General features: G+C 41.7%; 1 protein-coding gene across 14 annotated transcripts in view; it reads left to right on the forward strand.

Moving 5' to 3' along the window:
- Positions 1–378: 378 nt before the first annotated feature.
- Positions 379–16,979, forward strand: part of amph (amphiphysin) — a 131,944-nt gene continuing 115,343 nt past the window's right edge. For 12 of the 14 annotated variants that reach the window (XM_020467690.2, XM_020467691.2, XM_020467692.2 and 9 more), the window contains exon 1: positions 396–517. In XM_020467690.2, coding sequence (XP_020323279.1) covers positions 449–517 — 69 coding nt within the window. In that variant the 5' untranslated portion in view covers positions 396–448. Of the gene's footprint in view, positions 518–16,979 lie in introns of all 14 variants that reach the window. The other 2 variants (XM_031810759.1, XM_031810751.1) reach the window with 2 other exon arrangements.

Here is a 16,979-nt window from a genome sequence, read left to right on the forward strand (position 1 = left end):
GTTTAGGCCTACCACTCATTCATGTACTGTATGTTTTCTACATAAGACTATCCACATGGGCTCATGTCCACGAAAGCTTTGACGCAACCCAGAAGTGTTTTCGCTGTTCACAAGCAAGCGACATGTACAGTGGGGGCAGGGTTGGAGCAAGTCTGCGCCTATAGGCTACATTGTATGTCTGTTTGAAGCAGAAACGGGATAACAATATCCTGGTCCAGCTAGGCATCATGTTGATATCTTGTCATGATAAATACATTATAACTAATCGTAATATTCAAACCAGAACATATAATAATCATTATACTAAACTGGGACGTTTGGTTGAGTGTGTGCATTTTTGTACTGTGGCTTTAAGAATTGATCCTCCCCTCCTTCCTAGTCCGTCATCATTTCTCTGTCCTAGGTGCTAAACTGAAGCGACGCTCATCCCGTTGCAGTATCAGCAGCCATGGCCGAAATAAAGACGGGGATTTTCGCCAAAAACGTCCAGAAACGGCTAAGCAGGGCGCAGGAAAAGGTAAAGCGTTTAACACATTTCAAATCGACATCCTGTGTATCAAGTTGTTTTTGCTTTGTGCTAAACCGCGTTTGTGCCCAGAGGAGCGGTCCAAGGATTGTTCTCGGGTAGCTGGGAGGAGCAGGTGTATGGATGGATGTGTGTAGAAATTGTAGTCGGCGTAGGCTAATCGTGCACGGATAAGTGAATATGTCTCATGATTAAAATACCTTCCCTGATATATTTTGCTTGACTATAACAGCATTTATGTTCTAGCCTCTGCATTTAGGCTAGATGCATGGCGACAATTGTAATGTCGCGAATGCAATATTATCCCCTACTGCCATTTCACAGCGAGGCTTTGAAGGCTCCATTACAGTATCCACTTTAATATACGAACTAAATGAACGGAAGGCCCTTAGAACGGAGGTTGGGCCTTTTTTGAGGTTAGAGGCCAACACACTGCTTTTATGAAGCCTGTCAAATGGGAATGAGCCTACATCAATCTTATAAGGAATAACACGTCAACTAAATGTCATATCGATGTCTGAAACATTTCATTCGGTGTTAAAGATCAGCCTCCTCCATTTCGAGGCATGCTTGTGTCGTTTCATTTACATTTCGCTCATAGCCCAATTAAATACATAACCTTAATTCAAGTTGTGTGTCAAAACCGTGTTTTTCTGCAAGGTCAGGGGAAGGGGAGATGGTGAGATGGGGAATGCCCTGCTCACTGCAGCACGAACGATATAGCGGTGATTCTCTTACCTACTCGTGCTCAACGATGCGTTTTTAGGCTGTGGCGTAGCCTATATGCCTGCGTTTACAGTAGTAGAGATAATACTCAGCCAATCCTTTCTATTTAAGAGCGGGTATTTTTAGGGCCTTGCTTGTATTTATAGACTCCAGGTAGACTAATAATGGAATTTTGGCCAAAAGCTTGAAAAAGGGAAACTGCCTAGGCTAGGGGCGGCCTAGCAGTTAGAGAGGCGAGCCAACAACTGGGTTGCCAGTTTGAATCCCGGGTCCGATGGGAAAAATCCCTCGGAAATGAGGCAACTGTTATTGCTGTTATCAAATCCTAGATGCCATTGCCTGCCGTTGTGCCCTTGAGCAATGCACTTACCAAAACAACAGCTCCCTGGGCGCACAGTGTGAGTTCTGCTCCAAAAACATGTCTATATGTGTCTTTCAGAGGGTTTGGATTCAAAGCGGAAGTCAAATTTTGGTTGGACCTTGTAAAGTCATTTTAATCTATTGTTTTACAGGCTTTTTCTTACCGAAAATTGGATCTATGTTTATTATGGCTTATATCTTTAGGCAAGCTAGTCATTTTTACAGGGCAATATTGAATGGTTTTAGCCAGTTGTTGTTTTTACAACCTGTTTTGGCCTGCCTCATTTAAATTGTACATGCAGAGCAAATTTGGTTTGATATGAAATGGGACGTTGACATGAACACAGATGCAATTCACAGATGCAATTACAGACAGTCTATTAGACATAATACAATTGTATCTACAACCATGACAAAAGACTGCACACCGACCACCTATCACCCTTCTTTCAACTAGCTGATGGTCAGGTCGAAATAAAAATCAACGGCCTGTGAAGCTGGTAAAGAGAGTATTCCCTGGTTCTAGATCAGACACACGCGCACACAGACACAAACCGCAGTAAGAGGATTGTCTTTCTTTTAATATCCCCTCGTGCTACTGTTCTCCTAATGGCAGACTCGAGGTGAAGAACGTGCGGAACAGTCTTAGTTAATATATACATTACAGCCAAAACTGCTTTTTAATTACACCTATTGCTTGGCCCAAGTGTATGCGGTAGCCTAGTTATTAAACCCACAGTATTCCCAACCAAATGTTTTCTGAACTCAAGCACAGGTGGAAACATTAGTTTAATACCTCTCCTCTAAATTCAATAGCGTTGACAGACACACATGGGCTTTTTGCCGGGGAAATTCACGATGACACGCGGTCAACATTTTTATTGAACATACATTTGTTTCCTGGAGGTGCGTCTGCCATATGACAAAGCTGCAATCAACATGTCTAAAATCTGTGGGGTGGCAGGCAAGACGTGTAGACCGTCTACCTCTGAGTGTGCTGTCCATGGTGCTGAAATCACCACTGTTCTGGTGTTACGTTTTTTTTTGCCTAAGTAAGGGACGTGTAAGATTTATGAAAGGTTTTGGCTTGCAGTATACTACACTTACATTCGGAGTGCTTTTTCATTTGATATTCAATATGCTATTCTTATTCTATTCTAAGACGAACCTTCCATTTGAATGCATATTGAAGTTCATCATAAGTATTCAATAAAACTTTATTGAATGAATGCACCTTTTTGTCAACATCAGGCCTGCTCATATTCTATAATCAGCTTTACCCTAGATGTTACCACCACAATCCAGTATTACTTTATACCAACAAATGTTTTACACCCACTTTTTGCCATATCTACGATCTAAGCCTACGAGAATCTGCCATCAGGCCTGGAGGGAAGCAAAAGTAATTCCGCTACCCAAGAATGGTAAAGCCCCCTTCACTGGATCTTCACTCGGAACGAGGAAGAGCTCGGTTTTGTTTGATTGTGAAGTTTGTTGTTTACAATATATTGGAAAGTTCTTGGTAGCTACCTAGCTTCTTATTTTGGGTCCCACGACGCAGTTGGCACCAGTTGCTGGGACTGCTTGTATCTTTCCAGGGATCCTGCTGACCAAGGACGGGTCTGAGAAGCTATTTGGCAGCCTAAATGCTAGCCAGCTGGACGCCAAGTTAGCGAGGTGTTCTTGAACGCAGCCTGCGACGCAGTTAGCCATTGTGGCAGGGACCGCGGATTGTCCCGGGTTTGTGGCCGTCTAGATCCCTGCTGTTTATTGTTTTCAATTTTCCCCGTGACCTGCCCTGTCTGGAACTGCAAAGGGTAACAGCCTAACATACATTGCTAGCTACCATGACAAAGACCAAAGCCGGCGGGAGTACCGTTGAGGACAGTGTCAGTGGTGTCTCTCTATCACACGTGAAGGATCTTTTAAAGAAACAAAAAGAGACCTATAAGCAGTTGTTACAACAACAAGAAAATAGTTTCAAGTGTTTCGTCCAAATACTGGTGGATTCTACGACCTGAGCAGAGAGGTCCAGGACCTGAAGAACAATTTGCAGTTCTCCCAGGGTCAGCTCGATGAGTTGAAACAGGAGAACGGAAAGATGACAGCAATCTGTAAGTCATTGAGAGAGGACATCAGTTCTGTGTGTGAATCCTTGATAACAATGACAGATAAAATCAGAGGGACAATCAAGGCGAAACAACATGGTTGTGGACAGAATTGCAGAATCTCCACATGAGACCTGGATGGAGTCTGAGTACGAAGTGGGGAAAATGATCTCTGAGAAATTGAAGATGGTCCACAGGAAGATTGAGGTAGAGCGCACCCACTGGACTGGAAAATTCACCACCGGTCTAGGTGATAGGCCCAGGCCGATAGTGGTCAAGTTCCTGAGGTTCAAGGACAAGGTAGCTGTTCTGGAAAGAGCCAAGGACTTGAGAGGAATGTATATCTTCCTCAACGAGGACTATCCTGAAGCTGTGCGCCAGAAGAGGAAAGAACTGATCCCAGCCATGATAGCTGCATGAGGGCGTACATCCGCTACGACAGGCTCATTTTCCACCCTCCCAGAAGCCTGGAAGGGATGAGAGAGCCAAGCCTATGGGTTCGTAGCCTCAACCCCGCAGCACACACACCAATTTATTAATGGACTGCTGAATGTATATATTTACTCTTTCTTTGTCTGCTCTTTTCAATATGATGTCTATCTCTGATAAGCTACACAGGAAAGGGCTGAAAATAGACCATATTAATACAGTTGAAGTGAGAAGTTCACATACACCTTAGCCAAATACATTTAAACTCAGTTTTTCACAATTCCTGACATTTAATCCTAGTAAAAATTACCTGTCTTAGGTCAGTTAGGATCACCAATTTATTTTAAGAATGTGAAATGTCAGAATAATAATAGAGAATGATTTATTTCAGCTTTTATTTCTTTCATCACATTCCCAATGGGTCAGAAGTTTACATACACTCAATTAGTATTTGATAGTATAGTCCCTCCTGCAGCAAAGCACCCCCACAACATGATGCTGCCACCCCCGGGCTTCACGGTTGGGATGGTGTTCTACAGCTTGCAAGCATCCCCCTTTTTCCTCCAAACATAACGATGGTATTTATGGCCAACAGTTCTATTTTTGTTTCATCAGACCAGAGGACATTTCTACAAAAAGTATGACCCCATGTGCAGTTGCAAGCCGTAGTCTGGCTTTTTTTTATGGCGGTTTTGGACCAGTTTATGTTGATATAGGATTTGTTTTACTGTGGATACAGATACTTTTGTACCTGTTTCCTCCAGCATCTTCACAAGGTCCTTTACTGTTGTTCTGGGATTGATTAGCACTTTTCGCACCAAAGTGCGTTCATCTCTAGGAGACAGAACGCTTCTCCTTCCTGAGCGGTATGACGACTGCGTGGTCCCATGGTGTTTATATTGCGTACTATTGTTTGTACAGATGAACATGGTACCTTAAGGCATTTGGAAATTGCTGGATGAAGCAGACTTGTGGAGGTCTACAATTTATTTTCCGTGGTCTTGGCTGATTTCTTTTGATTTCCCATGATGTCAAGCAAAGAGGCACTAAGTTTGAAGGTCGGCCTTGAAATACAGCCACAGGTACACCTCCAATTGACCCAAATGATGTCAATTAACCTATCAGAAGCTTCTAAAGCCATGACATAATTTTCTGGAATTTTGCAAGCTGTTTAAAGGCAGTCAACTTAATGTATGTAAACCTCTGACCCACTGGAATTGTGATACAATGAATTACAAGTTTAGTAATCTGTCTGTAAACAATTATTGGAAAAATGTCTTGCGTCATGCACAAAGTAGATGTCCTAACCGACTTGCCAAAACTATAGTTTGTTAACAAGAAATTTGTGGAGTGGTTGAAAAATGAGTTTTAATGACTCCAACCTAAGTGTTTGTAAACTTAAGACTTCAACTGTATATGTAGCCTTAGAAATAAGGTTAATGAAATCAATAACTTTACTAACATCAGATAACATTCATATATTAGCCATATTAGACTCACTTAGATAATTAATTTGTTGATACATCAGTAGCTATACATATATATATATATATATAACATTTATAGAAGAGACAGAAATGCTGATGGGGGAGGAGCCATATCCCTGTAATGCTTAGAGAAGATCTTATGTCATGTGTTATTCAGGTGTTGCAGGTTCACTTGGCACATCTAAAGCCTTTTCTTTGCTTAGCTATAGGCCACCAAGTGCTAACAGCCAGTATCTAAATAATATGTGTGAAATGCTTGATAATGTATGTGATGTAAACAGAGAGGTCTACTTTCTTGGGGACCTGAATATTGACCTGGTTTTCATCAAGCTGTCTGCTCAAGAGGAAGCTTCTTACTGTAACCACTGCCTGTAATCTTGTTCAGGTTATTAATCAACCTACCAGGTTGTTTACAAACACTACAGGAACAAGATCATCCACATGTATTGATCCCATTTTTACTAATACTGTTCTAAAGCTGTATCTGTACCCATTGGATGCAGTGATCACAATATAGTGGCTATATACAGGAAAGCCAAAGTTTCAACAGCTGGGCCTTAAATAGTGGATAAGATATCATACAAAAGATTTTGCTGTGACTCTTATGTGGATGATGTTAAAAATATTTGTTGGTCTGATGTGATTATCTTCTTATGGGCAGGTGGGATGGCAGCGTCCCACCTGGCCAACATCCGGTGAAATTGCAGAGTGAGAAATTCAAACTACAGTATTATAAATATTTAACTTTCATAAAATCAGAAGTGTTATACATCAAAATAAAGCTTTACTTCTTGCTAATCTAGCCGCTGTGTCAGATTTCAAAAAGGCTTTACGGCGAAAGCAAACCATCCGATTATCTGAGGACAGCTCCCTGCATACAAACACATGAAAAACATTTCAACCAGGCAGGTGCGACACAAAAGTCAGAAATAGCAATATAAAAAATGTCCTTCTTTATATCCATACAAAACTCACTTTAGCTGGCGTGCTTCAGTCAACAATCCACCCAGTTTCCCTCCATCAAAATGCATACAAATTGAATCCCAAACTAATAATAAACTTTTCCAAATAAGTCAAACAACGTTTATAATCAAACATTAGGTAAATAAACAATCAAATTTAAGACAGAGAATCGTTGTTGTCTTTACCGGAGAAAAATACCAAAGTACGTGCTTTCTTCCACGCGCTTGGAAACACTACAGCCAAAATGTGAGCCACCTAGAAAAACTACAACTTCTGGGTAATTTTTCCAAAAACCAGCCTGAACCTCTTTCTAAAGACTGTTGACATCTAGTGGAAGCCCTAGGAACTGCAATCTGGGAGAATTTGGCCTTATAATAAAAGTGATAGCCATTGAAAATAGTGATAGGCCCCAAAACAATTCTGGGATGTTTGTCCTCGGGGTTTCGCCTGCCATATCAGTTCTATTATACTCACAGACATCATTTTAACCATTTTAGAAACTTTAGAGTTTTCTATCCAAATCTACCAATTATATGCATATCCTTTCATATCTGGGCCTGAGTAACAGGCAGTTGACTTTGGGCACGCTTTACATCCGGACATCAAAATACTGCCCCCTACCCAAGAGAGGTTAATGAGGAGTATCCAGACGCTGCACTTGATTAATTTATGATATTGCTTCTTCCAATTATTCATAAACATGCACCTGAGAAGAAACTGACTGTTAGAACTGTTAAGGCTCCATGGATTGATGAGGAATTGAAAAACTGTATGAAGGAGATGGGGCGAAAGGAGTGGCTAATAAGTCTGGCTGTACATTTGTCTTACTTCTTGCAAATTGAGAAATTATGTGACTAAACTCAACAAAAAGAAGAAGAAACTTTATTATGAAGCCAAGGTGAATGATATAAAGAATGATGGGAAAAATACTTTGGAGTACTTTAAGTGAAATTATGGGCAGAAATTCAACTCCATCTTTCATCGAATCAGATGGCTTATTCATCACAAAACCATTTGATGTCGTCAATTATTTTTTGGGATTATTTCACTGGCAAAGTGGAAAAACTTAGGCAGGAAATGCCCACAACAAACTGTGAACAATTATATTCATGTATAAAAAAAAATGAATAATGAAAGAAAAGCAGTGCAAGTCTGAATTTTGTAAAGTTAGTGTGGGAGAGGTGGAAAAACGATTGTTAACGATCAATAATGACAAACCTCCTGACATTGACAATTTAGATGGAAAGCTACTGAGGATGGTGGCTGACTCTATAGCCACTCCTATCTGTCATATTTTTAATCTGAGCCTAGAGAAAAGTATTTGTCCTCCGGCCTGGAGGGAAGCCAAAGTAATCCCACTACCCAAGAGTGGTAAAGCGGCCTTTACTGGTTCTAACAGCAGACCTATCAGCTTGCTGCCAGCTCTTAGCAAACTGTTGGAAAAAATTGTGTTTGACCAAGCTATTTCTCTATAAACAAATTAACAACAGACTTTCAGCATGCTTATGTATGCTCTTAGCAAACCGTTGGAAAAAATGGTGTTTGCCTAAATACAATGCTATTTCTCTGTTTACAAATTAACAACAGAATTCCAGCTTGCTTATAGAGAAGGGCACTCAACACATACTGCACTGACACAAATTACTGATGAATGGTTGAAAGAAATTGATAATAAGAAGATTGTGGGAGCTGTACTGTTAGATTTCAGTGCAGCCTTTGATATTATTGACCATAACCTGTTGTTGAAAAAACATAACCTTTCTAGTGCAGGCGTTCCGCTAGCAGAACCCCTCGACAACATTCCGCTGAAAAGGCGAAATTCAAAAATGTTTTTTAGAAATATGTAACTTTCACACATTAACAAGTCCAATACAGCAAATGAAAGATAAACATCTTGTTAATCTACCCATCGTGTCAAATAAAAAAAATACTTTACAGCGAAAGCACAGCATATGATTGTTAGGTCAAAGCCAAGTCAAAAAAACACAGCCATTTTTCCAGACAAAGATAGGAGTCACAAAAAGCAGAAATATAGATAAAATTAATCACTAACCTTTGATGATCTTCATCAGATGACACTCATAGGACATCATGTTACACAATACATGTATGTTTTGTTCGATAATGTGCATATTTATATCCACAAATCTCAGTTTACATTGGCGCGTTACGTGCAGAAATATTTTGATTCCAAAACATCTGGTGATTTTTGCAGAAACACTCATAATAAACAATGATAAAAGATACAACTGGTATTCACATAATTAAAGATAGACTTCTCCTTAATGCAACCACTGTGTCAGATTTTTTGAAAACTTTACGGAAAAAGCATAATCTGAGAACGGTCTAGTTCTGACCATGTAGTAATATCTAACAAGTAATTTAACAATTTCACAACAACCACCTTATACACACAAGTGTAAAGGAATGAATAAGAATACAAATATATATGGATGAGCGATGGCCGAACGGCATAGGCAAGATGCAGTAGATGGTATAGAGTACAGTATATACATATGAGATGAGTAATGTAGGGTATGTAAACATTATATAGAGTGGCATAGTTTAAAGTAACTATTGATACATTTATTACATCTAGTTTTTTATTATAAAAGTGGCTAGAGATTGAGTCAGTGTGTTGGCAGCAGCCACTCAATGTTAGTGATGGCTGTTTAACAGTCTGATGGCCTTGAGATAGAAGCTGTTTTTCAGTCTCGCTGTCCCAGCTTTGATGCACCTGTACTGGCCTCGCCTTCTGGATGATAGCGGGGTGAACAGGCAGTGGCTCGGGTGGTTGTTGTCCTTAATGATCTTTTTAGCCTTCCTGTAACAACGGGTGGTGTAGGTGTGCTGGAGAGCAGGTAGTTGCCCCCGTTGATGCATTATGCAGACCTCACTACCCTCTGGAGAGCCTTACAGTTGTGGGTGGAGCAGTTGCCGTACCAGGCGGTGATACAGCCCGGCAGGATGCTCTCAATTGTGCATCTGTAAAAGTTTGTGAGTATTTTTGGTGACAAGCCGAATTTCTTCAGCCTCCTGAGGTTAAAGAGGCGCTGTTGTGCCTTCACCACACTGTCTGTGTGGGTGGACCATTTCAGTTTGTCCGTGCGGAACTTAAAACTTTCCACCTTCTCCACTACTGTCCCGTCGATGTGGATAGGGGGTGCTCCCTCTGCTGTTTCCTGAAGTCCACGATCATCTCCTTTGTTTTGTAGACGTTGAGTGTGAGGTTATTTTCCTGACACCACACTCCGAGGGCCCTCACCTCCTCCCTGTAGGCCGTCTCGCCGTTGTTGGTAATGCAAACTTGATGATTGAGTTGGAGGCGTGCATGGCCACTCAGTCATGGGTGAACAGGGAGTACAGGAGAGGGCTGAGAACGCACCCTTGTGGGGCCCCAGTTGGGTGTGGCCCGTCAGGAAGTCCAGGACCTAGTTGCACAGGACAGGGTCGAGACCCAGGGTTAAATGCTGAGTTGTAGTTGATGAAAAGCATTCTTACATAAGTATTCTTCTTGTCCAGATGGGTTAGGGCAGTGTGATTGCATCATCTGTGGACCTATTTTGGCGGTAAGCAAAATTGGAGTGGGGTCTAGGGTGTCAAGGAGAGGGAGGTGATATGATCCTTGACTAGAATCTCAAAGCACTTCATGATGATGGAGGTGAGTGCTACGGGGCGATAGTCATTTAGCTCAGTTACCTTAGCTTTCTTGGGAACTGGAACAATGGAGGCCCTCTTGAAGCATGTGGGAACAGCAGACTGGGATAAGGATTGATTGAATATGTGGACACACAAAGCATGTGTGTCCATGTATGCTGATGATTCAACGATATACGCATCAGCAACCACAGATAATGAAGTCACTGAAACCCTTAACACAGAGTTCCAGCCTGTTTTGGAATGGGCGGCCAGTAATAAACTGGCCCTGAACATCTCTAAAACTAAGAGCATTGTATTTGGTACAAATCATTCCTTAAACTTGGAACTACCCATCCGGGATCCTGGAGAATTGTCAGCAACTACACTAATTGGCATAGCGCAACGGTCAAATAATCTTACTAGAAAATATTCATATTCATGAAATCACAAGTGAAATATAGCGAAACACAGCTTAGCCTTTTGTTAATCACCCTGTCGTCTCAGATTTCGAAATTATGCTTTACAGCGATAGCAAGACAAGCGTTTGTAAGTTTATCGATAGCCTAGCATAGCATTATGTCCAGCTAGCAGCAGGAAGCTTGGTCACGAAAATCAAAAAAGCTATCAAATTAACCGTTTACCTTTGATCTTCGGATGTTTTCACTGACGAGACTCCCAGTTAGACAGCAAAGGTTTGTTTTGTTCCATAAAGATTATTTTTATACCCAAAATACCTCCGTTTGTCAAGTTATTTTCAGAAATCCACCGGAAATAGCGCTCATTTACGCTCATTCTTCAACAAAGGCATGAAACTACGTCTAAAGGCTGTAGACACCTTGGGGAAGACGTAGAAAAAGGAATCTGGTTGATATCCCTTTAACCTCTTGGATTTAGGGGGCGCTATTTAAATTTTTGGATGAAAAACATTCCCGTTTTAAACAAGATATTTTGTAACGAAAAGATGCTCGTCTATGCATATAATTGACAGCTTTGGAAAGAAGACACTCTTCTTGTCTGTGAGTGCCACAGAACTGATGTTACAGGCGAAACCCAGATAAAAATCCAACCAGGAAGTGCCGCATTTTTTAAAACCGCCTCATGCCAATGACTCCTTATATGGCTGTGAATGAGCTACGAATGAGCTTACGTTTTCCACGTATTCCCCAAGGTGTCTACAGTATTGTGACGTCTTTTTAGGCATTTCCATTGAAGAATGGCTGTAAGGGACCATATATAGCATGTGGTCACATGGTGTCTCCCGCAGAAAACCTTGCGTAAAATACTGAGGTAGCCATTTTTCCAATAGTTTCTTATGAGAAACCAATTGCCTCGACGGATATATTATCGAATATATATGTTAAAAACACCTTGAGGACGGATCCTAAACAACGTTTGCCGTGTTTCTGTCGATATTATGGAGCAAATTTTTTTAAAAGTTTGGCGTTATAGTTATAGCATTTTCCGGTCGATTTCTCAGCCATGCATGATAAAGAAACGGGAGCTATTTCGCCTACAAAAATAATCTTTTTGGAAAAAAGGAACATTTGCTATCTAACTGGGAGTCTCCTGAGTGAAAGCATCTGAAGTTCTTCAAAGGTAAATGATTTAATTTGGTTGCTTTTCTTATTTTCGTGAAAATGTTGCCTGCTGCCAGCAGAGCCTAGCATAGCATTATGCCTTGATAAAGTTAAACAAATGCTTGTCTAGCGTTGGCTGTAACGCATATTTTGAAAATCTGAGATGAGTGTTGTTAACAAAAGGCTAAGCTTGTGTTTGAATATATTTATTTCATTTCATTTGCAATTTTCATGAATAGGAAAAGTTTCTAGGGGTATTTATGTCCGTTGCGTTATGCTAATGCATTTGAGTCTATGATTACACTCCCGGATACGGGTTTGCTCGTCGCAAGAGGTTAAATGGAGGATAGGCATGCAAAGGAGCAGAAGGGCACTTCCTGATTGGATTTTCCTCAGGGTTTCGCCTGCAATATCAGTTCTGTTATCCTCACAGACAATATTTTTACAGTTTTGGAAACTTTAGTGTTTTCTATCCTAAGCTGTCAATTATATGCATATTCTAGCATCTGGTCCTGAGAAATAGGCTGTTTACTTTGGGAACGTTATTTTTCAACAACAACAAAAATTGTGCCCCCTAGCTTCAAGAGGTTGGTGCTAGACCTCAGCTAAATCTGGTAATGAATGGTGTGACTGTTGAACAAGTTGAGGAGACTAAATTACTTGGTGTTACCTTCGATTGTAAACTGCCATGGTCAAAACATATAGATTCAATGGTTGTAAAGATGGGGAAAGGTCTGTCCGTAATAAAGAGATGCTCTGCTTTTTTGACACTGCACTCCAAAAAGCAAGTTCTGCAGGCTCTAGTTTAGTCTAATCTTGATTATTGTCCAGTTGTGTGGTCCAGTGGGGCAAGGAAAGACCTAGTTAAACTGCAGCTGGTCCAGAACAGAGCGGCACGTCTTGCTCTTCATTGTAATCAGAGGGCTGATATAAATACAATGCAAGCCGGTCTCTCTTGGCTGAGAGTTCAGAGACCGATTGCATCACTTCTTCTTTTAAAAGAAACATTAATGTGTTGAAAATCCCAAATTGTTTGCATAGTCAACTTACACACAGCTCTGACACACACATTTATCCCACCAGACATGCCACCAGGGGTCTTTTCATAGTACCCAAATCCAGAACAAATTCAAGAAAACGTACAGTATTAAATAGGGCCCTTATTGCATGGAACTTCCTTCTATCTCATATTGATCAAATAAACAGCAAACCTGGATTCAAAAAACAGATAAAGCAACACCTCGTGGCACAACGCCTCTCTCCTATTTGACCTAGATAGTTTGTGTGTGTGCTTTGATATGTATGTAGTTCTGTCCTTGAGCTGTTCATGTCTAATGATGCTCTGTATTATGTCATTCTGTATTATGTTTCATGTTTTGTGTTGGACCCCAGGAGGAGTAGCTGCTGCTTTTGCAACAGCTAATGGGGATCCTAATAAAATACCACATTTGATTGTCATTTACAACAGTGTTTGCCCTTAAAAGTGAATGCACTGGTTATTTTTCTGTGTGCAATTTTAGCATAGTCATGACACCATAAATTCTTACTGTGCATTAGCTGCAATGGTCAGGCGAAGGCAGAGGGGTTTGAAGAAGGACACACACACACACACACACACGTATCAATGGACACCATGAATCAGAGCACAATTTTCTCTGAAATGGACCAATTACAGTGTTAATTTTAGCCGCCATCCAAATGGAGTATACCCAGGTCTCGTTTATACTGACATCCATCTAGGCTTGGTCCCAAATGGCACCCTATTCCCTATATAGTGCACTACCTTTGTAGTGCAGGGCCCAAAGTGCACTATTTTTTACAAGAGCCCTATGTAGGGAATAGGGTGCTATTTGAGACACAGCCCTAGACTTTCAACACATTTCCAATACACTGCCTTCCTTACTGGAAAGGCCTCTGTGGATGATAACGATTTATTTTAATCCTGAAGGATGATGCCTATGTTTTCTCTTTGGGTAAATGTTCCCCATTTTCATTTATACTTTTAATCTTCTGTATATTCAACCCTTAAGTTAGACAAAATACATTTTAGTGGATTTCCTAGTAATAAGTATGTACAGTATCCAGGTTATTCATCGTCCCTTAATCAGCGTAGGTAGCCATTTTGATTTCAACACTCAATTTAATAAGATGGCGGTACGTCAATAGGTGTTGGCCCACTTAGATGAGCGTATTTATTGTTTTACATTTCGAGTTAGTAGTGGGTGGAGCGTTAGTTAAACACAACAGTGTGCCTCAGTGATCAGTAGGTCTGGCTACCTTCAAAATGGATACTAGAAATTGGTTTAAAAATAATGGATCATCTGCCGCAACAAGTGGCGCTGAAACTCCACTCGTTGAAATCACTGCTACAATTGATGGCGATCATGGCAATGTGGCCAGCCCACAGAGTTGGGCTAGCCTAGTCTCTGTCAATGGTGAAGCTAGCGGAGCCCCCCTCCCAGTCCCGCCACCTGCCTCCTTGCCCCCACCCAGCTCAGCAGCAGCTGATAGCCATGCTAAAGCACACAAGCCAGAGCCACATCCAGAGAAGCAGCCCCAAATTACCTTGGGGTTGAGAAGCCCAATCGGGTGATATTAGATGTGTTTCCAGTAAGTTGTATTCAGGGAAGAAGCAGTCTTTTGCTAATACATGGTTCCATAATCGAGATTGGCTAGAATATTCAGTACAAGCTGACTGTCACGTTCTGACCTTAGTTCTTTTGTTATGTCTTTGTTTTAGTATGGTCAGGGTGTGATTTGGGTGGGTTGTCTATGTTCGTTTTTCTATGTTGTGTTTTGCTTTTGGCCTGGTATGGTTCTCAATCAGAGGCCGGTGTCGTTAGTTGTCTCTGATTGAGAATCATACTTAGGTAGTCTTTTCCCACCTGTGTTTCGTGGGTGATTCTTTTCTGTCTTTGTGTATGTCACCAGACCAAATGACACGAAACGAAACAGTCCTCTTTGTTATTTTTGTTTTAGTGTTCTGTGTTTAATAAATTCATCATGAACACGTACCACGCTGCATTGGTCCTCCGATCCTTGCTACTCCTCCTGTGAAGAGGAGGAAGACGAGTGTTACACTGACTTAGTCTTTTGTTTCCCCCGCCGCAAATTTCAGTCCAGCACGTCTGTGTCATCAGACTCCACCTTTACCATTAAAGGGTTCTGTTATTGGAAGCATGCATTAGAGACAGAAAAAGAACACACCTGCCACCTCGAAAGAACACTTAACATGTAAGGGCTATGTAGAGGGAGAGAGAAATGCACCAAGAGACAACCAGTGTGGATACTTCCTGCGCTAACATGGATCAGCTTGACCTTTGTAGATATTACCTTGGCTCTGTTGTTGACATTATTGCATTTTTATCCGTTAATAAACTCCCTCTAAGAATAGATCATGACGCATGACAGAGAAAGGCAGTGGGGTGTTGTCATTGTTTGAGTATACCCCCCAAAATGACCCAGAAGTGGCCAAGATAGCACCAACCATTCCGCACAACGCAACCTACATGAGCCACGACGTCCAGAACGACTGAATAAAACAAATGAGCAACTTAGTGACCGAGCATATTGTCGGGGAAGTAATAGGGGACTCGTTTTCTTCTATAAAGTGGATCGAACAAGAGACTCCACGGCTGTGAAAACATTTCAATCGTACTTCTGTTTGTTGATGGAAACTATGAAATAAAAGAGCGCATTCTAACCATAGCCACTGCAGATGCAGGTGATGCCAAAACTCTCACAGAAACTGTTATCACAGAACAGACCAAGGCTGGACTGAGAACGGGCAAAATCCTGAGTAAAGTCTACAACGGAGCCTCTGTGATGTCGGGGAAGCATGGGTGAGTGCAGAAACTTCTACCACCAGCTTCATCTGGTGGTGGGACATGCCATTTCCTCCAAGGATGCCATCTGAGATTTCTTTCAACATTTGTAATCTTCTTTACAAATTTGTAAGAAAGCCCACCATTAGAGTTCATTACAAGGGGGAGACACTGAAACGCCTGCTCGACCACTGCTAGACCGGTCACCTGGCCACTGTACAAGTCATCTTCAAGTCCTCCAAGGATATATCCAAGTTGCTGGCACAGATTGAAAACACACAAGCTTTTCCCGCAGATGTGGAAGTCGAGCCAGTGAGGTTGCCATATCAAAGCCCAGCTTCAGGTTGATCGCTCTCATGGTAAAAGAAGATCCTGTTACTTTTTGACCCACCAAACAATGTGCTCCAGTCACTGGTGAACAGTGCATCGGTGTGTTGATGGTCTCCAAGTTTTTGGAGCTATGGAATCAGTGCGTTGACGCAACAGGCCAAGGGCCAAACAAGAGGAGACACACAACCAACAAAAATGTGGTTGAAGAATCAACGGGAGTGGGACACAACCATGATGAAGAGGAGGCGAGCAACGGGAGTGGGACACAACCATGATGAAGAGGAGGCGAGCAACGGGAGTGGGACACAACCATGATGAAGAGGAGGCGAGCAACGGGAGTGGCGTAGATGCACTACGTGGAGAGATGAACGGGCGCTTTGGGGAGTGCAACAGCATACTTATGGACTTGCTGTCTTCACTTGATCCAGCATGGCACATGTTTCTGGATACAGCCAAAGTCAAGTCCCTCTTGGAGTATGCTGTTGCTGAGTATGCTGTTGCCCAACAGTTCCTCCACACACAAGTGAATGGGTCCACGCCTGCAGAGGATTGGAAATGGACACAAAACTCTTCTGACCATCTTCCACAAGACCATGGAGGCATTTCTAAGTTTCATGGTAGCGATGAAGTCTGCTTGAAAGTTTGGAACCTCCACTGCCATGTGTGAGAACTCTTTTTCTACATTGAAAAATATTTTCAGTGATCCCCGAAGGAGCATGCTTCACCCTCGCAGAGCCCACCTTATACAACTTTCCGTCGAGAATGACCTCACAAGGAAATGCAGGAATGAGTGGAAGGAATATGTGGTGAGGAGATTCCATTCCGCAGAGAAATGCCATCTCCAGCTTTATTAGACCCAACAAGGAGAGGCAGAGAGTGTGAGTAGATTGTTTTGATGTTTTTCTTGTCTGCAATGTGCAGAGTGGTGCTGTCCATGGTGCTGTTTAAGGTTTGCTTGTTATTTGCACACTGTGGTGCTTTTGTGACTGTTTTGGCTATAGGCATAGGTA

Source organism: Oncorhynchus kisutch, linkage group LG30, assembly GCF_002021735.2.
Source record: "Oncorhynchus kisutch isolate 150728-3 linkage group LG30, Okis_V2, whole genome shotgun sequence".
NCBI classification, from domain to species: Eukaryota; Metazoa; Chordata; class Actinopteri; order Salmoniformes; family Salmonidae; genus Oncorhynchus; species Oncorhynchus kisutch.